At 41.0% G+C, this 27796-nt stretch overlaps 1 protein-coding gene across 5 annotated transcripts in view; it reads right to left on the minus strand.

The window, feature by feature from the left end:
* Positions 1–27796, minus strand: part of SNX18 (sorting nexin 18) — a 142835-nt gene that overhangs the window by 103965 nt on the left and 11074 nt on the right. Inside the window, exons 2-3 of one of the 5 annotated variants that reach the window (XR_007410334.1) lie at positions 24898–25125; positions 12237–12371 (exon numbers count right to left, since the gene is read on the minus strand). The exons of 3 other annotated variants lie outside the window; for them this stretch is intronic. Coding sequence is in view for 1 of the 2 variants with exons in the window: in XM_025434090.3 (XP_025289875.3) it covers positions 12118–12371 (254 nt within the window). In the remaining variant the exon portion in view is untranslated. Of the gene's footprint in view, positions 1–8990; positions 12372–24897; positions 25126–27796 lie in introns of those variants that run through there. One more of the 5 variants, XM_025434090.3, reaches the window with a different exon arrangement.

Raw genomic sequence — 27796 nt, forward strand, 5'->3', positions numbered from 1 at the left:
AGAAAGGCCAAGGCAGAGGAAAGCATGGGCACCTTGGGAGCACAGGGAGGGAGGGATACCTCACTGAGTTAGGGTAGGAAGGCGGGACAGGGAGAGCTGCCAGGAGGAGGAAATGCCTGAATCCAGTCCCAAAGGAGGAGTGGGATTCAGCCAGACAAAGAAGACTTGGAAGGCCTCACTGGCGGAGGAAACAGCTTACAAAAGGCTAGCTGGCATGATGTCCAGTGTGGTGTGTGGGTGGGGTGGCACAGGAGAAAACCGGTCAACTCTAAAAACGCTGCACAAAGACGTTTACAGAATTAGCTGGTTTGTGTTCTCTGAACCGGTTTCCACGCCTTCATAATAGAATCACGGAACCTTCCTTGCAGGAGGATTAAGGGATCTGCCCAGAGTCTCAGGGCCAGAGAAGGAAGACCTGGCTCCTGGGATTCGCTGCCCCGTACTCTTTCCTCCAGGCCCTGGCTGTTTCCCAGAGGAGCCCCTTTTCACCAGGCAAGCTGGAACCACTTCCAGTTCTCTAAAACCTCGATGCATTAAAGACTGAAAAACATTTTGTGGTATATTTTAATCATTTGTATTTAACAGTTCACTGCTCTTAACCCATACAAAATACAATGAAATAAAATTGTGCTTTTCAAATGGATTACAGACTAAAATTATATTAATTCATAGTTCATTGCAGGCCATGTGTTCTGGTAATGGAACAGACATTTAAATTTACATAATGAATGTTTTCTTCTTTCAGTCCTTTCACTGATTCTCTCTGACTCTCCATATAACCTCACTTAGACAAGAGAGGACCTTTGAGCGCCTTAGAAAATGAGCAGCCCAAACAGCCTGCTGGTGCTAGGCCCTGTTTATATTGCCTTCAAGAAAGAAAGCAAAGTTGTGCATCAGGATCATCAGGTGGGGAGGGCAAGGGAGGCTTTTAAAACATACCGGAGCCTCTGCCCCACTCTCTAGAGTCTGATTCAGTGGGTTTAGAGTGTGGTCCAGGCATCTTCATGTTCCCCAGGTGATGCTAATGGAAAGCCAGGGCCAAAAAAGTTCCCCAGGTGATGCTAATGGAAAGCCAGGGCCAAAAAATACCATCCTGAAAGTAGGAGAGACTGGCAAAGGAATCCTCTAAAGTCTTATTAACTCATTTGCAGATAGTTGTTAAAAGGGAAACAATGGTTTAAAAAAAAAAAAAAAAAGATCAACAAATGGCAGCAAAAGGAAGTTTCAATAAAAAGTCTCACTGATACTGTGGGGTATAGCAGAGGCACCCTGGCCAGCAGGCAGAGCACAGGGCACAGTGAAGGCCCAACCACAACCAACCACCAAGGGCAATGGGCCAGATGTTTGCACATGAAGGGAGGGAGAAGCATCCAAAAGAATTACGAACAGGGATCCCTGGGTGGCGCAGCAGTTTGGCGCCTGCCTTTGGCCCAGGGCGCGATCCTGGAGACCTGGGATCGAATCCCACGTCGGGCTCCCAGTGCATGGAGCCTGCTTCTCCCTCTGCCTGTGTCTCTGCCTCTCTCTCTCTCTGTGTGACTATCATAAATAAATAAAAGTTAAAAAAAAAAAAAGAATTACGAACAGTCTGTTAAAGTTTGTCCATTCCACTTGCAAATGTCACATGGCCACACCCTCCTCCAGGCAGTTCTGAGGTCCCCAGGGTGGATGGAGAGACATCTGCTGAGCCCTCAGCCTCTATGTTGGAGACACCAGCACTGGTCAGCGGGGCCACTGTGGCAACCAGGCAGATATAACTGTGCTGGAGAAAGCAAAGATTCTTGGCTATAACCAGGATGGCCAATCTCCTGCCGACATATGGATTGCCCCCACTCCGCCCACCGCCCCAGAACCTTGGAAGTGAACTTTCTGTTCAGACCTCTCTAGGCAGGCTACTATACCTGGGGGTGGGGGAACAGTGATGAGGTGGCCCCTAAGAACGTAAGAATTTTCTGAGCGCCAAGTTATAAAATCAGTATTTAATACATCAAGAGAGAACAAAGGAGAACGGATGGCCCTTGAATCAGAGCAAGATAGATCACTAAACTATAAAGAAGTTATCCATCGAAAGGGCAATCATCAGCCATGAAGGCTAGAAAGCAAAGGGAGATGCTATGCTTGGGCTTGCTAAGCTCCACACTGGGGACATGGTGCCCTGGTCAAGGAACTCAACCTGACTTCTTCAGCTTCCACTGAGGAGGCTGCTCTTGCTGCTTCCACCTTAGTGTGGGCCCCATCATATCTGGATTATCATAAAGTCTCCTAGCTGGTCTCCCTGTTTCTGCCTTTGCTACCCCGTATAGGTCAGCCAAAGTGGCCCTGTCACAACTCGAAGTAAATCATGAGATTTTTTTCTGCTCAAACCCTCCTGAGGTTCCCCATCTCAGAGAGAAAGCCAAAGTCCTCACAACACTGTATATGGCCTTCTATGATCTGGATCCCCCCACCTCTGGGAGTCACTCTTCCGCTCAGCCCTGCACCACCACCGCCTCTACCCTCCACCTCCCACACCCTATTCCCACACCCATCCCATCCCATCTCCCTGATGGGCTTCTAACATTCCAGGTAAGCTTTCCCACCCCAGGGCCTTTCCACCTGCTGTTAGCGTTCTAGAAAGTTCTTCCCTTGGGTATTAACATGGTTCAACACTTAGATCCTTTAGTTCCTTACTTCAGGTTGGAGGCCTGTCCTGGCCACTTAAAACAACAAATTCTCCCACCCCTCACTACTCATACCCCCCCTTCTCCACTTTATTTTTCCCCCTATCACCACCTATATATTTCACAAATTTGAGTATTGTATCTCCTCCCATTGGAATACAAGTTCATGAGGGCGGGTTATGTGGGCTGATTTTGTTTATTGCTATATTCTAGTGCCCAGACCAATGCCTGGAAGTTAGGAATTCACTACATATGTGTTGACAAAAGAACAAATTAATCAACCCAAGTGTCTAGGGTTATCTCTGCTGTGCTGGTGGCTTCATCCAGCTTTTGAAGCTAAATGACTCAAATGTGACTGGACGTGGGATAACTACCTTTTGTCCATAGTGATGATGATGATTTGGTCTCCGGTAAGGTAAAGCAGGAGAAAATACGCTGGTTGGAAGACGTGAAGTCTGGTCCCATTCAAAGTTTCTGTAATGAAGGAGTAAAAGAACCAGCATGGCAATTTCTTACTCGTTCATCTCACTTAGGGCTTTAGACCACAAACAGCTTTGACGGTGGTTGAGTCCCTGCTCTTGACCCATGAGAGGCCTGGGGCTCCCGCTCACAGGCCGGCCTTCCTCAGGACTCCTGGAGCTCGGCTTGAGCTCCTCTTTCAAACCCTGCCAGTTGTGTTTAGGGAGAGCAAAGAGCAGTAACCTGGCAGACGGAGATTTGACAATGCAAACAAAAGCCGTCCCCAAACGGCTGCTGTAGGGTGTGATGCGCTGTCACGCGTCCCGTCGCTGAGGCACAGATTTGAATCCGGCAGGCCGGGGCGCAGGAGCAGGCCCACAGCTGAACAAAGGCCGCACTGTGGCTCGGCCCGGCTGCTCGCTCCTCCTGCGGCCGACTCCTCCGTCCCCTGCAAGCATAACAGAGGACTGTCTGTGGAAAACTGCCCTCAGGAGCAGCCCGACTGCTTGCGAGGATAGTGCCGACGCAGAGGGCTAGCATTTTGGCATTTTGTTCCTTTCTCAAGATGCAATTCAGTGTTATTCGAAAACCTGGCGAGTCACAAAGATCTCCTGTTCTCCAAACCACGGGTTTCCTGCCTTTGCCACCGATGCCTAGCGCCTCCCAAGGAGAAGTAAGTCAGGGACAGCGCTTGTCCTCAGGGAGACTACCACACCATCTCCTCAGCGGCTCAAGCGCTGGACCCTGCCTTCTCAAGTAGGTTGTGCAGCGGTTAGTAACATGCTGTGGAGTCTGGTGACCTTAGAGTCAGGTGAACCTGGGTTCACATCCCAATGCTGCCTCTTTCTGGCTGAGTGACCCCTGAGGAATGTCTAGAGGCCTGCTTCCTTGTTTGTGTAATGGTTCTGCAGAGTTCTGTGGATGAAATCATGTAGGTGATGGCCGGTAAGAGTATCCAGTCAAGAGCATGCCGAACGCTCAATGTCTAAGGGGTAGGAATAAGAAGTAGACCTCAGCCCATGGTCTGTGGGTCCTTAGCTGCAAAATGCCATTGAGTAAGAGACAGGCGGGGCTTGGTAGGGAGAGATGGGTAGGGAGCCATGGAATCAGGCTCAGGACGCAAAATCCCCAAAGTGCTGAGATATAAGAGATAAGGGGACAAACCAGAGCACTCTGGCCTAAGTATGGGTGGAGAAGATATATTTTTTTTTTTTAATGACAGCTGCCTGTGAACAACAAAGGATAACCAGACCCAAAAGGAAGCTCTTAAAGATGTTATCATCAGTCCTCACTCAAACCAAGACGTCACAAGAATGACAAGGCCACAAGCTCCCTGGTCAGTTCTAAATTAAAGACTGTCAGTGGAGGCCCATGTTGGCAACCCTGTCGGGACCCCTCTCACCCCTGACAGCTCCCTCTGAACCCTTGCTTAATAAATTTCTATCGCTTTACTCACTCTTTGTCGCGAGATTCATTCTTCGACTCCAGGAGACAAGAATCAAGCTCTCCCACTTCATCATGAGAGTGATAATGGGTATAGGCAAAGGTGGAGACACCAGGATCGTGGGATTGAGGGAGGCTTCATAGGACAGGGAGGGACAGGCGAGGTTTTGCTTTCAAAAAGAACAGCTCATACCATAGAGAACAGACTATGGTTCAGTCATCTTTCCCTTTACAGTCTACTTCACATGTTCTCCTGAAGAGCACACATCCTAATGCTGCAGCATTTCTACAAGGAGTAATACAACAAAGACTGACTTGGTCATGACTGTGAGTCCACTGTCTGGACAAGATTGTTCTTTCTATGCTTGTACAATTTGCTTCTAGGTCTCGGAGGGGTTGGCACAGAGCTAAGAGTCCACCCTCCTTCATACAACATTTTTTTTTTCAGTAGTCCCTCTATCAATTTTAAAATTTATCTTCAGTTATCTTTAATTTTTATTTCTTAAATGGAAAATACATTCAAATTCAAAAGATATAAAGGTATACAATAAAAATCTTCCTCCCACCCATCCCTCAGCCACCCAGTTCCCAGACCCCAGGGCAAATAATGTTACCTTGCTACCAACTGTTTCCGTCTACTTACAGAAATAATCTATAAATATATAAACAAATATATTTATTTCCTCTTTAACTCAAAGTATAGCATATAAAATAGTTTTGCCATTTTTTTCTTGGAAAAAATCCATATTGCTATATAAAGAGCTTTCTTTTTTTTTAAAACAACTAACACATAGTTTTTAATCCTTCAGATAACTGCAATTTATAATGAAATCATCTGTCAGCCTGAGTACCTAAAAGGCAAATTTACCTTCTATGGATTCCAGAATAAGAGCCATTAAAAAGCAACATTTTTCAAGAAAGTCCTTCTTCTGGGATGACAGGTTTCACCTTCCCTGGTTCAGATAAAGAACACAGGCTCATGGACTTACTGGTATCCCCCAGTAGCAGCCTTGTACCAAAGATGTAGCTGGCACTTGCTACTCCAATTGGCTCATAAGGGAGTTCGCAAATGGACCAGGTAATAAAAAAATGATCAAAACTAGACACAGAATACCAACAGATACACTGAAATATCATTAGTTTCAAGCTGAACCTAATTTGCTAAATCCTTACCTGTTCTCCAATTTTTTTTCAAGTCTTCCTACCTCAAAAAAGAAAAAAAAAAAGATTTTCCTCCTCAAGGGAACCATTTTGAATCAAAAATGAAAACTACATTTTCTAAAACTACTAGATGGTTGTCTAAATTTGGTCTACACCAACATTTGATTTGATTCAAGGCATGGTTACTCCAGTCACTCAGAGGCATTAAGTTCAATTTCCCAGAGTGGTTGCATTGACCATCATTTAGAAATGTCTGCAATTGGTGTGAGGTCAGAGCTAAGATACTAAACACTGAGCATACTGCCCCTCATAGTCCTAGACTTCAAGTACATTATTTTTAAGGGGTGAAAGCAGCACACATCAATACAATCATTGGCAATCTGGTGAATAAAAACAGAATTCTGAGCTGTCTTCTGCAGATATTTCTAAAGAGCTGCAGGACCACTTTCTAAATAAACTGGTAGTTAGCTCTTTAAGGCCAAGTGGGGAGCCTTATTGGAAAGGGGTTCTCTCTGGAGAGCTGAGCTCCTCCCAACCCCAATAGGAGGAATTTGATGAGTCTGTGAGGTGGAGAATGAGAATGGAATATGCGAGGACGCTGTGCAGGATTTTGGGAGCACTTACCCAGAGAGGGGTCTGGAGCTGGGGCTGAGCTGGATCAGGAGAGAGCAAGTCAAAGCAGGTAGAAGGTGAAAAGAGCTGTGCCGAAAGCAGGATCTCCTGCCTGACTGGGACCCAAGTGTGGATTCCTTAATTTTCCATAGCACAACTGATACAAGGATTTATGGTTAAATTCTTCATCTTATCCCTTCTTGCATAAACATGGAGAATCTTTATTGTTCTTACTCCTGCCATGGTTTGGGCTCAAGGCTTTTGATTTGTCATTCAATTTTCACAAGACTTCTGTGAAGGGGATACTATATCCCTTGCAGATAGAAAACTGAGAGATGAAGTGACTAGTTCAAGGTCACACAGTGTTAGGGCATGTGGCTATTATTTATTAAGTACCTCCTTCTGGAATTTTTATCACTTCCCTTGTTATTTATAAAGGTAGTACTGCAAAATGATCGAGGACTTTACTTACTGTTTAATCTAATCACCCTCAATAATTCCATAAAAGCTAAGTACACCTGTCCTACCACTGAGGAAACTGAGGCTCAGTGTGGGTTGGTGAGTTGTCATTCAGAGTAGAAAAGCTAGGTTGTGACCCCTAGCTCCAATGCACTGCCTTTCTCATTTGTAATGCTGGGTCAGCTTCCCCACTGTGCTTGCAGACAAGTCCAACAGCTCAGCAGTTATTAAGCCCCGAGAGCCATTTCCTGAAGCGACTGAAAATTTAAACCACTACTAAAATAAGGTCTGATGCATCTGGCCCCTTCCAAGTTAGAAAGCATTTCCAGATAGGCTGATGGGACTCAAAGCAACAGAAAACCACATTTCTAAACCCCTCTGAAGGTAGCTTCATAGGGACAACTGGCCTTGTCCTAGGCAGACTACTGGTACAAGTTCACCCAAGGAAGTCAAACTGTTCTTCAAACCAGGCACCACTATAGCAGTACTGGAGCTCCATCTCAGCCACAAGAATGATGGGATTGGGACATCCTGGGAATAGTGCCAAGTGGAGAAACCAGTGATCTCTAGAAAGGCTTTAGCCATGACCCAATCCCAGATTAACTGCGCCCTAGCTCAGAGGCCTGGAATGGAGGCAGATGCTCAGCTGGTTTCTCCAGGTTCCCAATCTTAGATCCCTGGCACCACATCCTTCTGTACTCTGCCCAGAAGTCTATTTCACCACTTCCCAGAGTTTACTATGTGAAGAATTCTGTTGCTACTACCTGTGACCAAGTGGAACTTGCCATGGCTAACTGTAACCCTGACTAACTGGAATTAAACATTTGACTTGACATTAGTGTCTAGGGTTCTACTGGGCCCATTCTTTTTTCTTTTTTTTTTTTTTTGCTGGGGCCATTCTTGAGGCAACTGAAACCTGTTTATATTTGCATGGAGGTGGGAGATGGAGAGAAGGGGAAACTATTGGGTTTTGGTTCTTTTCCTGTCTCCCTTTGTATCACTATGGAAACATTACATTTGCCTGCTTCCCCCATTGAGACTGAGCAGAGTAGCACATAAACAGTTGGGGATGTGGTGACAGAACCACAGGCTCTCATCTTTCTCAAAAGAAATGAATAAAAAGAGGAGACTTTCAGAGCTTCCCTTTGCACTTTCATGTCCAGTGCACAAAGCAGAACAGAATACCTATTGATCTAGTAGTGGGGACCTGGGAAACGTGCTGGGGTTTCTAAAAAGCAGGGAAATGGCATCCAATGTAACCTGGTTTATATTAGCACAGGTGTGAGCCAAATCCCTATTTGACTCTCAGCTCCATCACTCAGTTTGTGTAATCTTAAAAATAGAGGCAAAAATAAATAGATGCCTCTGATCCTTTTAATTCATCTATAAATGGGAGATGAAATCTCCAGGCTTATTGTGAGGACTCCCAGATGAAGTCCATTTTAAGGGGTTACAACTATTTCCTTTCTTCCCTCACATGCCCTGTAAGAGAACCTCTCCATCTCATCATACCCACTCCACCCCCACCCCACGACGGACCTGTCCAACTTGAGTCAGATGTCCCCAACTGTCCTAAGGAACCCTGTGAACTAAACCATGTCTGGTCCAGTTTAGACATATTGAAGATGCTGAGAAAGCCAAGCCATAAGCCATAGGAGGAAAAAAAGAAAACAGAATAAAAGATTCATAAAGAAAAGAAGTTGACAGATTACAAAGCCCCACACAGAAGGCAAACTTAGTTCCAGATGGGATTTGTCCTCATGTGGGATTCACCAGGTCCCTTTACCATGATCCTTTATATCTTGAATTAGGATGGTTTGAGCTATCCTATTTCTGGCAATCAACAGCGACAGACCCCAAGAAAGATGATGTGAAGTACTTTACTCAGGTACCTATGATGGGTCAGGTGCTAGACTCACAGCAGCTATTATTTCAAAACAACTCACTCACAATTTACTGCTATATGCTTAACAGTTATGAAAGATACTAACATAAGCAGATATTCAGTGGGACTGCCCGAATGGCTTATGGGCTTGAATCAAACTAGCTGGTTTCATAAACAATGCCTATTGCAACTGCAGATGGAAGCTTGGGACAGTGAAGACACTCTTCTATTTTTCTATATTACGTCTTTCACATTAAATAAATGCCTCCTTGACTACTGGAGAAAAAATAATTGTAATATTCCACTGAAGCTGAGAAATAAAGCGACCTTTGTTTATTTTTTTTAAAAGATAAACATGACTGATCTACACTAATCGTGACATTTGAGCGAAATAAAAACAATGTTCAACATTTTTAGTCTATAAATAATTCCCTAATTTCACTTATTCTGTTAGCCAAAGACTGCAAATGAGAGAACTGGATAATGCTTATTGATTTAAAGGTATCAGACATGGTATTTGATTCTGAAGAAATGAAGACATAAATGGGAAAAAAAGCTTATAGCAACGAACTTGGTAAAGAATGACATTTAAAGGTTGATACATGAATTTTACATGCTTGACTTAACAGACTAAAACATTTTTCAAGTCCTTAATTATAAGAACAGCAGCAAAACTTAAGACAATTAAAAACTGGCATTTAAGAATCTGCTGTGTTGTTACCAATACATGTAAGACAACTGTATCTGTGAAGCCCAAGAAACTACTCTATTCCCAATTACTAATCTATTCAAGCCAACGTGCACGGACTTTGTTTCACTTTCGAATGTGTTCCCTTGTTCTGAGTTTAAACTGTACCTTTAGATACAGCAGCCTGAGCGTAATGGGGTTATAATGCATGGCTGCAGACCCAGTCTCACTGCATGACAATTACAGCACATCAACAATTGTAATTAAAATAGCAAAACCAGGCTTGAGTGGACGCCCTCATGTTGTAAATACATCACATATCAAAATTACAAATTACAGAAATAAAGACAAATAATAGCATGAAGGGCATGATAGTTTATTTTAAAAAATTGTACCACACTGATCATAATGACCAGCATACACATTATGATGGCTTTTCTCTTGGGTATTAACATTGCAGTATTTTTGTATACTGAAATGTTTCAATAGGACCAAGAACGTTAGAGAAATAAAGATCTAGATGAAAATGAACACTAATAATTCTGGTGTCCTACCCCCACAGAATTCATTTAAACCCCTTATGAATCAGTGGCATTATAAATGTTATATAGTTATGAAGAACAAAAGTTCTCTTCTAAGTAGGCAGCATGAACTTATACCTCCTTGTACTTTAATCTTTAGTTTTTATAATTTAAGCTATGTCCACCCTGGCTAAAGCACAATCATAAAGACACCTCAGATAATTTCCATACTACCACTGCACAACTTTAGTGATTTTTACTTAAAAAAAAAAAAAATTCAAACCATCATCAAAATAAAGAGGCAAATAAAACTGATTTTCAAATCATTTGAAAAGCATAGTGCTTATCTGTCTGATATAGGCTCAAACTTAAATTAAATGCTATAATTATAATCTCCAAACTTCTGCAATAAAATTAACATATATATATGGGTTTTGTTTATAGAACTGTATTTTGCAATCAATCAACAAGAGAAAGTTACTTTTAGAGAGCAATGTATTTGGTTACAATTCCATGTATCTGTAGTAGAGATGAAGCCACATGATGTTAAATCTGGCTCTAAGTTACCTAAGGTATAAAATTCTGATCAAAATTATGATACTCTGATCTTAAAAATTCAACCCACATGAGATGATTTTTTAGAGTAAATTTGCTGTTATTACTTCAATAATCGTTTCTTTTTTGACTGTCTGCAAATTGACCCTTTCTTTTTTGATCAATGTGACTCACCAATATTTCAAATTGACCTCTTTACTTGCATTCTACCATTTCAATATCCAGGGATTTCTGAGGCAGTATAAGTTTGACTTCATAAAAACAGTAGATACTTTAACCTTTCAGTGACAATTTTTAAATCTGTAAACTCAAAAATCACATTATTTATAGCTCAGCAACTATAAAAACATTGAGATTTTGGCATCTGAAGCCAGAATCTCTTTGTGCTTTTTAAATTAAGCTGCTTTTGAATCTTTTTGGTATTTATCAGCCATTCATATTTCCCTTATAATAATAAAAGAATATACTTAAAGTAATTTTTAAGGTTAAATGTCCTGGGGGCTTATCAATATTTTTTTTAAGTTATTTTTTTCCTTCTGCATTTGGAATAGTAGAAATTATTTCTGGTCCCTCCTTAGATCAACCAACACTACTTTCAATCACGTATAACACTGAATTTTACAGACATCCCTGAAAAGTTTTTGATTAAGTAAACGAGTGAATCACAGTGGAGTCTCAATCAGTTAACAGTGTAGATCCATTAAAAAAAAAAAAAAAAAATCACACTGAATATTAAAATCTTCAAGCTAAAAAAAAAGAAAGAAAAGAAAACCCTCCTAAGAATTAAAACCAAGTGTGTGTCATCACTGATTCTGTGCTTGTATCCCCAACTGATCAGACTCCTCCTTCTCTGTGTTATAAGACATGTTCGTTTCAATCTCCACACCAAGTCTCCAGGACACTTGAGTGAAGAGGCTATGCTACTATAGCATCTAAGGGAATAGAGTGGCACCATTTTCTTCCCTAATAGACTTCATATTGAAAGATGAGCATCAGGTCTCCCTCTATAGCGCTCACCGGCATGTATCAGGAGACAAAACTTGCCCTGCAAACTGATGACGGCTGATCCTCCCACCCCGCCTCCAGCGCCAATATGAGGTTACCAACAGGTTTGTCATTATATGCACTGGCCTTTCACTCTTTCAATCAGAAAAGTTGTGATTACTTAAAAAAAGGGAGGGGGGTGGAGAAATGAAAAACCAAGAGTTTAAAGGCACAAAGTCGCATAGCTGCTCTAGTTGGAGTTTGTAAACAGAGAATAGGTTGAATTTAGGTAATCCCAATCTATGAGAGTAAAAAGGCATCCACAGCAGGCTTTTATCCAGCCAGCTTCTTTGAGACCCTTCATGGGTTTTGAGGTCTACAAAGTATGCACTAAAATACCCATACTTCAAAAAGCAATAAGGCAAATAGTATAATCATTATTCCAAAAGTTACAATGGTAGTGTAGGCATACAGAGTATAATTTAGTTACAATGTGTGGTACTGTTTCTATTATATAACCATATTAACTGTTTCTTTCCTACATAATTATATATTCAGCGAGCTTCAGTTCAACACAAAACCATCCTTGTACCACCACTGATAGTTGGCAATAGCTCTTTGATAGCAGTTTTTATTCTGCCGTAGAAATATCCTTGAACTGAAAGAAGTTCACAACCCAATGTCCAGTCATTAAACACTATCATATTTGTGAAGAGCTTCTTCCAACTTCTGTGTCACTTTTTGGAAAAATATTATTTGCTGTTGTAAGAAATGCTGCATCTGTGATTTAAAGTCTCTTACTCGAATTTGATGGAAGTGGTGAATTTCAGCCAAAGTGGCAAAAGAAATAGTGTTACAGCGATCTTGAATGCCATCAGCCTTCTGGACTTCCATCTTCCCTTCTTCCACATGTCGCCTACTCTCCTTTACTTTGGTAAGAGCTCCTGTAGTTAAAAAAAAAATTAATTAAGTATATATACACATGTATCCCAATGGCATAGCTACATAGTAAGCAGACTCTTGAGCATTATAAATACTTCCCTAAACTATTTAAAGCCCTTTGGAACTTAAAGAGATGACTGTTATTAATAAAAAAAAAAAAGAAGAAGAAGAAGAAGAAATCTGATAGGGTTTCTGAAAACCCCTCCACTGCTGCAATTCTAATTCTCAAAATTAGCACTTGCCAGTGACCAAGTATCTATAGTAGGTTTCATCTCTTCCAAACAGAGATACTATACATAACAAATAAACTACAAGGAACTGTCTCTAAAAATACAAACCAAGAAACTGTGATCTTCACTTAGGAGAAAAAGTGTGGCACCATTACAAACACTTTATAATAAGAAAGTTATCTATAAACACCATACCCCAAAGAAGGTGCAAATCTAATTCCTCAGAAAGTCTTACTGAAGAATTATTATAGAAGACTCTGGAAGTAGACTCTGAAACATGTTAACATGTTTGTGCCAACTTGGGTTGTGTTTTAGAAATCATGCTATTCATAGAGGGGGCTTGGAAATGATGGAGTCTACAATGCAAGGCTGCCTCAATTGGGCTGGCCAAGCCTGTGTCTTATTGGCAATGAAGGAGCAAGTCTAAGTTCTACCAGGAGACTCACACACAGAGTACTGAGACTCTGTGAACTAAGAATTTGCCACCTTTTCTTTAGGGGCTGTAAAGATCATTTTGAGTCTGCCCTAGTGATGATCTGGGAATGAAGCCAGGGATACCATAGCTTCCTGTCAAGAAATGTCACCAAAGGGTGTGTGCAAGGAGGAAGGAAAGGGACAGTCACTCTGGCAGGTGTCACATGAGGGAAGACCTTCCTCCAGAAGCATCATTATATGAAGACACTAAGAGCTAAGGACGTTTAGGGGTAGGAGACAAAGAATCTTCATGGGTTCTTAGAAATGAATGATGATAAAACTCAAATCACTTGAACATGGCCAGTTCAAGAACTTGGATTTCTTGACTCCATCTAGTACTTACTCTACTAACCCATGATGAAAGGTGAGAGAGAAATGTCTAGGACACCTGGCTGGGCAGTCTATACCATGGTGATACTAAGGGGGACAAAAGAAGGGAACCTGTTTAGGAGGAGGTGAGAAAGCTGAGGAATTTCTCCTAAATAATATACAGTTAAACCTAGCATTACATAAAACCCTTAGAGGTTAAACAGCATGCTTGTTTTTGGGGTGCATTTTTGGCATAGCTCAAAGACTTGAGAAATTAAAAGTATAATATGTATGTATTTAAGATATGTATTTAAGATATGTATTTAAGATATGTATGTACATTTTCATTTGTTGATTCTAAATGAAGTCTTCAAGTGAGAAGCAGTAGAGACTTGCACTTGATCCCACAGAGACACGGGGCAGGGCTTCCATGTAGAGATTATTTGCATTAACACGGCTTTAAGAAGAACCCTGACCATCCCACCAGGAAGCCATCCCTCTGAAAGTGGGCACTTATCATGCACCTGCCATTGCTGACCAGACTAGTGAACCCATGAAATCTGCCGGCTTGTCATTTATACTAAAGAGAAAGAACTCTTCCCACAAAAAGAGAAAAATAATTTTTATAGCAATTTTATCTTTCTTAAATTTGTACAAGTCTCACAATTTATATACAAAATTAAAGTCAAAAAGACCAAGAAAGCATAGGAGATACCACTACAGGAAAAATTTTTCAAAGAGGACTGAGAATATGAAATCATGAAATACACATTTAAAATGGCAGAGAGAGAGAGGGAGGAGGAAGTAAAGAGAAAAGGCTCGGGTGATTTGACTATTTCATCACGATTCCACTCCCAGGTATCTAAGACCACTGGGCAAACAGTGAGGACACGCAGCATCCTACCCTGTGCATCCATGATGCATCCGTGCAACATGCTTCAAGTATTCCTCATTCTAGTTACTAGAACCTGAAGAATAGAGCAGGTTCTGCATACAGGGATTCTGAAGCATGGCCCAGAGCTGGGTGTTCATGTCTACAAGTTGCAGCTTGTCCAACTCTACATGAGATCACCATATTCTCTGAAACTACCCACTATTATATGGAATTGCAGTTGTGCATTTCTAAAAAGCAGCTTAAAAGTGAACAAATCTGAAGTTTCTGCAATTTATCACACAGGTATACATGGGTATACATTTTGGACAAGTATTAAATCTCTCTGAGGCCTAAGGACATTTGGCATTTAACACCTTTAAGTTTTTTAAATATATATCCTAAAGGAGTCAATGGGGATTTAAGACTCATTTTTCTTCCAAGTATAAATTTAGTAAACAACACAAATGCTGCTACCTTCAAAGTCCCCAAAAGGTTCAGCTCTGCAGCAAAGATTTTAATTTGTTTAACAAACGTTTATGGAGGACCTAATGTGCACAGAGAGCATGTTGCTACAACAGGGAGATTCATATATTTCAGCATTCAAGACCCCATCCCCTCTACATTCTCGAGGAAGCCATTTGGCAAAGCACACAAATAAAGACACAATCAGGACATGACATGACATAGGACCATAAAGTACATAATTCTGCATAGAAGTTAATTATGTCTTTTTCCAAGATAATATGTTAAATTGTGTCACAAGGGAAAATGCTAGAGACCTACTAGATGCCAGGCACTATGATGAGGACAAAGTTGGGGGTGGGAAGTGGGCAGGGACCAAGTATATATAAAAAATAAATGTTAGCTTACAAAAACAGTAATAATATATGCCAGGCACTATCCTAAAATTTGTATGTAACCACAAAAGACCCTGAATAGCCAAAGCCATCTTGAAAAAGAAGAATAAACCTGGAAGCATCACAATTCCAGATTTCAAGATATACTACTACAAAGCTGTAGTAATCCAAACAGTATAGTACTGGCACAAAAATAGACAAAGGTCAATGGAACAGAAAGAAGAGCCCAGAAACAAACTCACGTTTTTACAGTCGATTACTACAAAGGAGGCAAGAATTTACAATGGGAAAAAGACTAGAAGCAGTGCTAGGAAAAGTGGACAGCTATGTGCAAAATATTGAAACTGGACCACTTTCTTATACCATGAACAAAAATAAACTCAAAATGGATTAAAGACCAAAATGTAGGATCCTGAAACCCTAAAATTCCTAGCAGAGAACTAGGCAGTAATTTCTTTGACATCAGTGATAGACACTTTTCCTAGGTATGACTTTTCTGGCAAGGGAAACAAAAGCAAAGTTAAACTATTGGGACTATACCAAAATAAAATGTTTTTGCACAGCAAAAAAAAAAAAAAACTATCAACAAAAAAACTACCTACTGCACTGGATATTTGCAAATGATATATCTGATAAGGGATTAATATCTAAAATATATAAATGACTTCTACAACTCAACACCAAAAAAACTAAAACATTAATATATAATTTAATAAATATATATTATATATCTAATAAATATATAAATGACTTCTACGACTCAACACCAAAAAATTTAAAAAATAAGCAGAGGATCTGGACACTTTCCCCAAAGAAGACATACAGATGGCCAACAGATACATGAAAAGATGCTCAACATCACACATCAAGGCAAATGCAAATTAAAACCACAATAAACTATCACTTTACACCTGTCAGAATGACAAGAAACAAAAAACACAAGAAAAAAACAAGTATTAGGGAGGCTGTGGAGAAAAGGGAACCCCCACACATTGTAGGAATGCAAATTGGTGTGGTCACTGTGGAAAACAGTATGGAGTTTCCAAAAAATTAAAAATAGAATTATCACATGATCCAGCAATTCCACTATTGGGTATTTGCCCAAAGGAAATAAAAACACTAATTCAAAAAGATATATGCACCCTTATGCTTACTGCAGCATTATTTGCAATGGCCAAGATATGGAAGCAACCAAAAAGTCCTCGATAGAAGAATGGATTTTAAAAACGTGTGATACAACACACACACACACACACACACACACACACACACGGGAATATTACTCAGCCATAAAAATTAATGATATCTTGCCATTTGCAACAACATGGATGGAGCAAGAAGGTATGACACTAAGTGAAATAAGTCAGCCAGAGAGACACAGATACCATATACTCTCACTCATATGTGGAATTTAAGAAACAAAACAAAGGGGGAAAAGAGACAAACAAAACAGACTCTTAAATGCAGAGAACAAACTGATTGTTACCAGAGGGGAGGTAGGGTATGGGTGAAAAAGATAAAGGAGATTAAGAGTATCTTAATGAGCACTGAGTAATGTACTTAATTGTTGAATCATTATATTGTACATGTGACACTAATGTAACACTGTATGTTATACTTGTCTAAAATATATACATATATACACACATATATACGCTAGGCACTTTTCACATACTATCACTATCACTAACCCTACTGCAATTTTAAAACAGACATTACTCTTATTTTGACAAGAAAACTGGGGAAGCTACTCAACCTCTCTGAGTATCAAACTGGCCAGGTACCCAGGTAAGATGTGGAGATGGAATGTGAATGCATGACTGGCTTCAAAGCAAACACTATTTAGAAAAGAAATTGAAGCCTGAGTGGGCAAAAGAGCCAGGTGGGCCTAGGTGAGCAGGATGCTGGGGCGGGGAGTGGGGGGCGGTAAAAGTAAAAGCTAGGCAGCTGAGAATCAGCTATTTCTTCTCCTTTTGGCCAATGGCCTCCCCACATGCCCTCTAACTGTGGACAAGGCTCTTGTACTGCCCTCTGTACCTTCCTTATTAAGTCCCTGGCTTCTATTTTGATCCACAATTCAGAAGGCCTTGCTAGTATATAAAAGAACTACATAGGTTTTGAAAATTTCTCTCTGGAATCTTTAACGTCACAGAATTCAATAATTGTGCCTGTAAAGCAATCTCATATTTATAAGATGTCTGATTTTCTTGTCTTTGTAACAACACTTGGGGGGCCACAGAATGAAACTTTGAAAAAATAGCACATATTTGATTATTTGCTATGATTTTGAAAAATCTAAGCCCAAATTTACATGGGGTAAAGGAGGTGTCTTTCTCTTGCTTATTCTCATCCTCTATCTGCTTAGATCCTATTGAAAGATTATATAAATTAAGAACTACAACCAAAAATAGTAACATATAATCTCTTTAGGAATACAGAGACCTTGCCTCTGTTTTGCTCTGAGCAGCTGGACATCCCAGAGGGGAAAAAAAAAATTACTTTATTTGCAAACTAGGAAGGACACAACAAACCATTAAGGAGAATAAGCACCCAAAGGCCAATTCCACTTGGAATTCATTTTAACCCATTTACTGCAATTCAAATCCATTAACATAATGTATCAGGATTACAGAAACAGGGTGATAAGAGAGATAAGATACTTGTTTTTTTTTTTCTTTTTAAAGACATAGTTCCTCTTGGGGGCTCAAATTATTTTTTAAGGTGACTTAAGTTACTGAAACAGTTAAGGAAGGACCTTATACAAATCAGCACATGAAGGTATTAAACAGTACTATTTATTTATTTATTTATTTATTTATTTATTTATTTATTTATTATTTTTAAACAGTACATTTTAAATGTACAAACTCTGGTAGAATGGTGAGTGCCATGAATAAGCAAGGAATTGTGAAGTTGTACCATGGATCAAGAGCAAATTTTAAAACCACCTTCTTTTTAACTGAAATGTAGCTAAACACTGACTTACTCCCAGATCGGCTCTCAGAAGAAAGGAGTAACAAGTTGACAGCACTATACTTTTTAAAAAATTATTAAGAATTCCTGAGTAGATCCTGAGTTAAAGGGACAGCAGCCCAGTTCCTTGTATGAGCAGCCAGCTGCTGGCTGTTAATGTTCAGGATGACGACAACATCCTAAACCAATTATCTTTTGTAAAGCATTTTGCAAAGTTTTAAAAATATATATTATTTCCTTTATGAAGAAAGACATTTTGGTTTTAAGTATTCATCTCACAACCCTCCATCTAGTGTTTCCACATACATTTCAACACATAGGAAGGGTTTAGTGTGATTTCTTTCTTGTGAGAAAGCTAAAGTCAAATTATTCAGTAAACTAGTTGTAGAAGTTAATTGACCAGTTTACTGTCTGGGATTAAACGGGGAAAAAAAAAAAGTGTCATCTTTTGAATAGCTCAAGCTGTCCATCTATCTTTTCTTTCTTTTTCTTTTCTTTCTTTCTTTCTTTCTTTCTTTCTTTCTTTCTTTCTTTCTTTCTTTCTTTCTTTCTTTCTTTCTCTTTCTTTTTTTTCTTCCTTCCTTCCTTCCTTCCTTTCTTTCTTTTAAAGATTTATTTATTTATTTATGATAGACATAGAGAGAGAGAGGCAGAGACACAGGAGGAGGGAGAAGCAGGCTCCATGCTGGGAGCCCGACGCGGGACTCGATCCCGACGCGGGACTCGATCCCGAGACTCCAGGATGGCGCCCTGGGCCAAAGGCAGGCGCTAAACACTGAGCCACCCAGGGATCCCTCAAGCTGTCCATCTGAACAAATTGCAAGGGTGTTTCAACTCTTGGGCTCTGACCAACAGAACTACCCTCTGAACTTCCCCAGAAGCTTCCCTCTACCCAACCGGCACCCACGGTTCTCTAAACCCTGGGTCCTATCAAATGAACACACTTTCCCAACAGAAATGGTATGACAAACACTGGCTGGATATAAATTAAATCGGTATTACTCGAATTTGGGTTTTGTCCTAAGTGGCTCTATGCCCACAGTTGGGGGTGACAGTCATCAAACTGGAAATTAATCTGTATATGTTTCTACATGTCACACATTTTCATATTTACAATGCTAAATATCGCAGGACAGGCAGAGATAGCCAAATTTTCAATCAGGTTTAGCCTCTAAGGAGTGAGAAGCTGAAGAAAAAAAAAAAAAAAAAAAAAAAAAAAAAAACACTGGGGCAGAGTTAGATCACTACAAACTTGCTACTTCAGGATGGCTTCACAAATTGATTTGCAGCTCCCTAGGAGCAGGAGCAGGGGCTTGGTGGGACCAGCTGCGGAGCTCTAACAAGGCCTTACAGCGTCAGCTCAACATTCTCTCAGTGGCACTGCTTCGTACCAAACCCAGGAGGAGTGTAAATAACCAAAAACCTGGCCCAGAATCCAAAGAACAAAGGGAACACACATTTTTATCATGGAATAAATACAAAAACAGGCAAAGGTTTTCTAAATCTCCACTTTTTAAGTGGCTAATTTAGAAAGATTTTGCCTCCTGTCAGCTTCCTCCCCTCACAAACCTCATCCCACCACATGGCCTTCGACACAGAAATGGAAATTAAAGAACACAGCAGAGGAACTACACCAGAAAGTCCAAGATTCTAAGTGGTCACCGTTGGATTAAACAGGCGCCCCTGCAATACTCATGGGTAGGACAATGGCTTTAAAACAAAAGAAAATTGTGAAAATAGAGGTGATCAGAGGGTAAAACATTTAGAATGGGAATAGAAGTACTTAACTATGTTTTTGAGCTACAGTTTAGACATTAGGTAGTTGCATCTGGAATAATATAGGAGCTAAGATTTTATTATGAAGGGAAAGCGTTGGCAAGAATTAAATTCTGAGATTAAGCAAGAAGGGACTGACAACAGGGCAGTGCGAGTACATTCTTCTTCATAAAGTAAAACAGCCAAGAGAATGGTAACATTTCTGTTTTAGAGGAAAAGAAACCTGTAAAAGGGTAACACATGAAACACTGCAGCCTCCCCAAGTCACACAACTAAAAATACATTCTCCTATTTGAAGTACTGGAAAAAGTTATGATTGAAAGTGAGGCAGCATATGTCAACCATTCCCCATGATTGTGCTCCCAAACAGGCAACAGTAACCCAGCTGCACCCCCACCACACCAGGCTGAGTCTAGGGTGTTTCAGCGACCACTCTGCCTCGGGGATCTGTGGAAGGAGGCAGAAAGGAAGAGAGACTGCCTCCCAGAAAGGCTTACAGGTTAAGAATGAACTTTTGGTTGCGCACTCCATTGATTAGAGGGGTGAATAATTAGAATTTCTCCACAAAATAGAAAGTTCACTGAGGAACTAAGACTATTTCAAAAGTAGGGGCAGGAACCCAGAGGACTTTCTTCTCCTCACTCCAGCCCTGACAAGACACCCACTGGAGAAGCCAATAGGGCTGATTCTGGGAGGACAAGCTGGTTGCCAGAGTTTGTTTGTGTGTGTGTGTGTGTGTGTGTGTGTGTGTGTGTGTGTGTGTTGGTGTTGTTTTCTTAAGAGCTTGAAAGGGCCTTAGAAGAGTTTTTGGTACAATTCTCTCAATTTTACAAGTCAGAGGCTAAGTGGCTTGTCCAAAGTACCACAGCTAGTGCAGCGTTCATGGTACAGTGGTGAGCATGGCTACCTTTCAAAGTACCACAGCTACTTCATGACAAAGAATACACCCCCCATCCATACCTGCCAGCCAGTCCTGCCCCTTTCCATGTAACACTCCCTGCAGGACCTCTGCTCCACTCTGTTGAAGAGGGTCCCCTCCCTTCCACAGTAGGAGCGATAAAACAAAAACTACGCCAGTATTTTCACTTTGCTTTGGGACCTGTTATTAACACAAACTCCTGGACTTCTCTGACATTGTGAGCTGATTCTGCACATGCCAAATTCCTTCCTAACAGGTTCATTTTTATACTTACCCCAATTGCCCAGGCTCAAAGAAAGGCTTCTCTGCCCCCTAGCCTATCACTATACCAAGCTCCACGGAAATTATGTCCTAAATTCAATCCCATCCCTCTCCTACCATTTTCTTTGGATCTTACCAATGGGAGCCGTCTCATACAGTTTTAAAGCATGCTCAGGCTAGAAAGAATTAACTACGTCATGCTTCATAATCCATATGTGCTCAATTTCCAAGGGATTATATTATGCATGTTTCCAAAGAATACAAAACAATTACAACTAAGGAATTTAATCATATGACAGGGTTCATTAATATTATAACTTCAAAGGACTCAAACTCAAATCTATTTTATGGATTAAATTATGACCTAGGAAGTCAGCACCATTTTCAAAAGCATCCTATTTTTTATATAGCATTAACTTATTTCCATCAGTAAAAACTGTTTAAGAAGCATTTCAGCGTCTTTTTGGTCTTTGTAAAATCAAAGTAGGGAAGGTCTGGTGTCATCTAGTCAATTAACAAGTATCAACGGCCCACTGCACGCTGAACCGGCAAACGCAGCCGGTCGCACGAAACTGTATCATTTCCTTCTGATTTACACAGACAAATCACTTTCCTGCTAACTTCTGACCCTGCAAAACAGGGCAGACAGGGGAGAAAAATCCTTGCAAACACTGTACTGCTTCAGGCATTTTAACCAGGGAGAGCCTTCTCCTCAGTTGAAGGTGTTGTGTGGCCTCCTCTCAGCTGCCCTCTTTATGCCTCCTCAGGCTCCCACAGGGCTTGTTGGCTGCTCCCACAGCTCCCACCTCCAGCCGGGGCCAGTGTCAGCACCTGAACTTTGCCTTCCTTCCTTCAACCAACTCTCTTATGTTCAGTATGTTTTGTCTCTCCTAAGACCAATTACATAAAAGGCCTAGTCACTAAGCAACAGGGATCCAAGGGCTACATTTTCTCCCGTTAAAAAAAAAAAAAAGCAGGGGCGGGGGGAAGCCAGCATTTTATTTAATTTCGAAATCACGAATGTGGCAAAAACATTAACTCGATTTTCTGTCTTTCCAGGGCTTTGCCCCAGAAAACCCACAGCCATGGTGTGAGGGGCAGAACAGGAGATGGGCTGAAAGGCAATACAGCTGAGTAGAAGTTGCCCAAGACTGGATGAGGCCTGTTTTCCTTCATTCCCTCCTACACATGAAACATCGAAAGAAAATGCTAATTTGGTCAAAGTGACCAATTTGCTCTCACCCTCTCATCACTGGTCCCCACACCCTCCCGCCCTGCTCACTCCTTATTAACTTCTTCCGCTCCCCTTTCCTTCCTCCCTTTCGGTTTCCACCCACCCACTGGGTGATTACTCTTTCTCCTCTCTGCTTCAATATTTACTTTTCAATATTTTTTGAATAAAACATCTCAAAAAACAAAGGACAACAACATCCACTTCACAGGCAGAATGGCTGTGCATCCAAGCAAAACAGTCCTATGGGAATCACACCTCCTGTGCAAACCTGTGCTCTGTGTCTCATTTCCTTCTCTTTAACCTCAAAAGAAAAGCAATTATCATTCCCATTTTCAGAGGTGGAAAGTGAAGTTTAGGGAAGGTAAATCATTTCACTGAAGATGTCTGGCTGCATGGGAACTGGGTCTGCCCAGCTTCCCAACTTAGGTAGTTAGTTCCCTTGTACTTGGCCCAACTGAGGCTGCCCCAGCCATAATCTCAAAGCCCCTCGGAGGAGCCCCAATGCCATGTCCAAGGGCAGCATAACAACAGGCTCCTCTGAAACCTCATCTCAGGGATCAGCCACCCCAAGAACAATCCCCAGGCTCTCAAAACTCTGTTCCTACATCCAGACATACCCCATGGGCTCCAGGTTTGGACTATATTAATAAACTTTGGGGCTGCCAACAGTAATACTTAAGCTAGTGAAAGCAATTTTTTGAAGGGACTAAAGGTCCCTAATGCCAAGAACTATCAAAATTCAAAGGTAAAATTAATATAAAATTTATTTTCAATTCATAAATATAATAAATGGCGAAGAGAACTTTTGAGTAATTTTAAAAAGGAGGGAAGAGGGTCAGATACAAGGATAATAAACTGCAAAAAAAAAAAAAAAAAAAAAAAAAAAAAAAAAACCAAAAAAAAAAAAACCTGGCTGCTTGACAATGTAAAAATTAAACATTTAAAGAATTCAGGCCTCAAAGCTTAGTTTGGTCCTGAAGTTATAGTTCAGTACTCTGTTCTAGGTAAAAGCCTCATTCTACCCTAATGAAGCAGCCTTTTTAGGTCCATTCAGCAATCACCAGATGTGTAAAGGCAAGAATGAAAGTATAAATGAAAGCACTCACTTGAGTGCATCACATCTTAAAACATTTGATTACTTTTATTCACCATGCACATACATTCCCACACCTCACCTTCTTTCAAAAATGAAGAGGGAAACCTCTTCCATCTCTTGTGGCTTGTTTGGCGAACAGGCTGCTCTTTGAGAGGAAATTTTATATAAAGTTTCTTGTGTTTCAGCTTATACTGAATATTAAATATGTGATAAAGTTGCTAGCGTGATAGATTCAAGAGAACTCTGTAAACAGTATTTTTTACTTCAGAAGAGTGTGGATATAACAGTGAAAATGTTGATTTGCTTATGGCCATGCAAATATAAAGACTTTAAATCTAAGAACAAGGGGGAAAAAAAAAAAGCATGTATTGTTTCTTAAAGATTTTATACCCACAAAATCCTAATAAGATGAGGTAGAAAAGACACAATAAAACTTTTTAAAACAACCAACTTTGTAAAATCAAGTCCACATAATGGCTTAGATTCAGAGAACACAATTGATGTCTACCGTCTGCAGCTCCAATTCCTAATTTCCTAATTCTTTTAATTCTTTCATTACCTGGTAGACATGCATGGATATCGGTACATACAAATCAAGCCGCATTAGCTATGTTTGCAAGCCGCCAGCAAGCACTCTGGGGCTAGATGACCTCTGACATACAACAAAACATATCTGAACCAAAGAGAAGAGAAGAGTGAACTTTGGAAACTACCTTTAAGAGTTTCTTTTTTTTTTTTTTTTTTTCTAGGAAGATAAAAGGAGATTCAAGCTAAAACATAAACAGACAAGCTGCTCTGTGCAGGGCAGAAGGAGGGTAAAGTGACCTCAGTTCTGTAGAGAAACCAGGGAGATGTGAGCCACACATCTGAAGCCAGGTCCCTGACTGTATAGGTGCTTCTGAGAGTGCTACAGTTAATGCTGTACTTAGAAGAGTATTTTCAAAGAGTAGATTTCTTGCTTTCAAGTATTTTTGCCAAATAATGTCTAGTTTTTAACTTTAGAATTGTGAATGTAAACCCCAGTGTTATAAACTGCCACTTAAGCTGTGGTGGGACAAACCGGTGAGCAGCACACCATTTATCATCATCTTTACTGCCACCCATGGTGTCCACCAGGACCGTGTGAAAGGTGAAATGAAATTGGGTCACTTCTGTCTAGGGGTTTTAAAAGTGGAGCTGGGAGGCCACAAAGCAGATGAGCCTTCTGTATGTCTTCATGTCCTCACTGCACAGAGCCAAGAACTTGTAACCTGGGCCGAGACACCAGTGTTCCAAGGACTCAGCCCAAACACCTGTATAGCTTGCTACAGTGAGACTGCTAGGTGACAGTCTCAGTAACCAATTATATTCAGCCCAGCTTTTAGTTTTCTGCCACCAACATCAATCAAAATTCTTTGTAAGCAACATATACAAGCATTCCCTTTTGATTTAAAAATCCTTGATTTTGTTCCCTGGGAGGCACTATTTGGGCTGCTGTCCAAATCTGTGTTCATGGAATTGTAATCCTGAGACCCCAAATAAATACCTTTGTTTTTATTTCAGCTCAGCCTCTCGCTTCAGTTGACAACTAGCACTTCACAGCACTTTATGATCTCTGGGAACATTCCTAAATCAGCTGTTTCAAACTTAAGAACACCTCTGACCCATGGGGTTTTCCTGCTTCCTCATGCTGGCAGGGACCAGGTTTCCAGCGGTAATGAGTCTTTACTCCTGCTGCATCTGGGCTTCCTTGAACTAGACCATAAATAACCATCTAAAGACAAAACAAAGCACTTAAAAATAGATCATTTTTAAAAAGACCTGAAACACGAGTCATAAAACATGAAAACTTACAGAGGACCCACACTGACACTCATTTTTACTTAAAGATGTCTCACTGCAGACAACAGGTAGCTTTTGTGATTTTCACAAATGTCAATATAACTAAATATATTAATGGCCCAGAAAACAAGATTTCTAAGACTCCCTTCAGCCCTGTTCCTTATCTTTCCTTGTAATCCTGCTCCTCTTCTTAACCTGCCTATTTCTCTTCCTGGCATCATTATTTTCTGTCACCAAATTTAAAACCTAGAAGGTAACTCTAGACTTCTCTGGAGAGCCACTCCTCACTAAGTCTGGCCACTCTACTTGGCAGGTATCTAGAGTTCACCTGCTTATTTTCCAAAGCCACCCTCATGCCTGGTCGACCTGGTCTACTCCAACAGCCCTTTCATCTCTGCACTCAGCCAACAGGAGGAGCTTCCAGAAGCCCTGGCCCTGGGGCCTGGCTGTACGTTAGCAAGGGACACCTCCAAGAGCTTGCAGTTAAATTTCTGTAGCTCACCTATCTGCAAAATGGCGATAATGACAGTATTTACCTCAAAATCTCCTATAGTTTAAATGAAAAGAATAAATATAAACATGAAGCATCATGCCTGGCACATGATAAATCCTCAAAATATGTTATTTTTATAACGTATTTAAGCCACCCACAGCCCGGGTGGCTCAGCGGTTTAGCGCTGCCTTCAGCCCAGGGTGTGATCCTAGAGACTGGGGATTTAGTCCCACGTAGGGCTCCCTGCATGGAGCCTGCTTCTCCCTCTGCCTGTGTCTCTGCTTCTCTCTCTCTCTGTGTGTGTCTCTCATGAATAAATAAGTAAAATCTTAAAAAAAAAGAAAAGATTCAGATGTCACTTCAGTTTCAAACCTTGAATGGTTGTTGCCTGTCTACAGAATAACAAATTTTCTAGCAAGCATGCTAGTTATTGCAGCATAAAGAACACTGGTTTTAAATCAAGGCAAAAAATGAACTCAAATTCTGGCTCTTCTATTAGGTGTGCAATCCTGAAATTCACTTAACTTCCCTTAGCTTCAGTTTTCAAAGGTATCACACGGGGATAATATCCCTCTGGGGAAGTTAATAACTACACCGGGCTGAATAGTACCCCCCCCTCCAAAAAATTCACATCCACCAGCAGCCTGTGCCTGTGACTTTAATTAGAGATAGTCTTTGCACATATAATAGGTTTAGGTGAGGTCATACTGCATTAGGGTAGGCCCTAAATTCAGAATGACTAGTGTCCTTAAAAGAAGAGACAAAGTGATGGGCATTCAGGGAGAATGTGAAATGAATGAAGGTGGAGGCAGAGACTGGAGTGGCGAGTCCCCAGGCCAAGGCACAGCAATGATGGCTGGCAACCAGCAGAGGCTGGAAAAGGGATGGAAGGATCTCCTCTAGAAGCTTTATAGGGAATGTGGCTGTACCGACACCTTCATTTTGAATATCTAGCCTCCAGAATGGTAAGAAAATAATTTTTTTTTTTTTTTTTAAGCAACCCAGTTTGTGGTAATTTGTTACAGCAGCCCTAGGAACCTAATACAATAGCTAATAATTAATGCTTAGAAGCATTTGGCATGCAAAATGATTACTCCACGTTACACACAAGGAAACTGGAACTGCAACTGGTTATACAGTGAAGCTGGTGGGAACTCCACTCCACCCGGCTGTGGAGGGCATGGCTTCATACCTGCTTCTAAATGGAATCAGACACAGCCATGTAATTCCCCACAACACTGCTACTCACACAGTAAGGGCTCAAAAGTGGCAGCAATGGCAATTACTACTCATACTCCAGCTCCCAAACCTGCCTGACCTCCCGGTCAAGGGTAAATATTCTCCTTAGTAAATATTTGAAGTTTTACATGTCAAGGCAAAATCAAGGCTTTTATACCCATTAAAAAAATGGAACTCAGAAATGTAGAAGGCACTCTTAGTGCTTTACCAAGTGCTATAAACAGGGACGTAGGTGGGTTTGGCCTACAGGCTGTAGTGCAGACTCCTGCTCCATCTCCCAGTATCTCTGTGGGTAGCTCCAGTCTCCAGTCTGCTGGTCATTTTCTTCTCTTCCCGTCCCTTACCTCACGCCTATAGGCAAACACCCTTTCTGTCTCCTGCTCCCCAACCCCACAGATACTGCCTTAGTTTAGGATTTCACCATGTCTTGCCTGAATCACTAGAAGAGCCTCCTATCTCACCTCACCCTAAGCCACCCTTTACACCTGTCACTAGGACCTGTTCATCTAAAGTGCAGGCCAGATCATGTCAATACTGTTTGATCTTCCATGATGGTCCCCCCCCCATCCCCTCCACCAGCAGCTGTAAACCCAGTGGCACATCAAAATGCCATGAGGAGTTCTTTAAAGAACACCAATGTATAGGTCACACGTCCCTAACATTCTGATTAGATCTAGGGTGAGGCCCAATTTACAGCTGTAACCACTCTGGGGCTGAATCTGAGAGGCAGCCAGGATTTAATCCCTGATTTTTGTACAGGATTGATTCCCTCTGCCCAGAATGCCTTTCCCCATTCTGCCTGCTAAGCAAACTTCCAATTTCTTTTCAAAAATCTTCTCAGAGTAAGACTGGGAGAAGCCACCCCTGAACT

The sequence above is a fragment of the Canis lupus genome, chromosome 4 (assembly GCF_003254725.2).
Source record: "Canis lupus dingo isolate Sandy chromosome 4, ASM325472v2, whole genome shotgun sequence".
Lineage (NCBI taxonomy): Eukaryota > Metazoa > Chordata > Mammalia > Carnivora > Canidae > Canis > Canis lupus.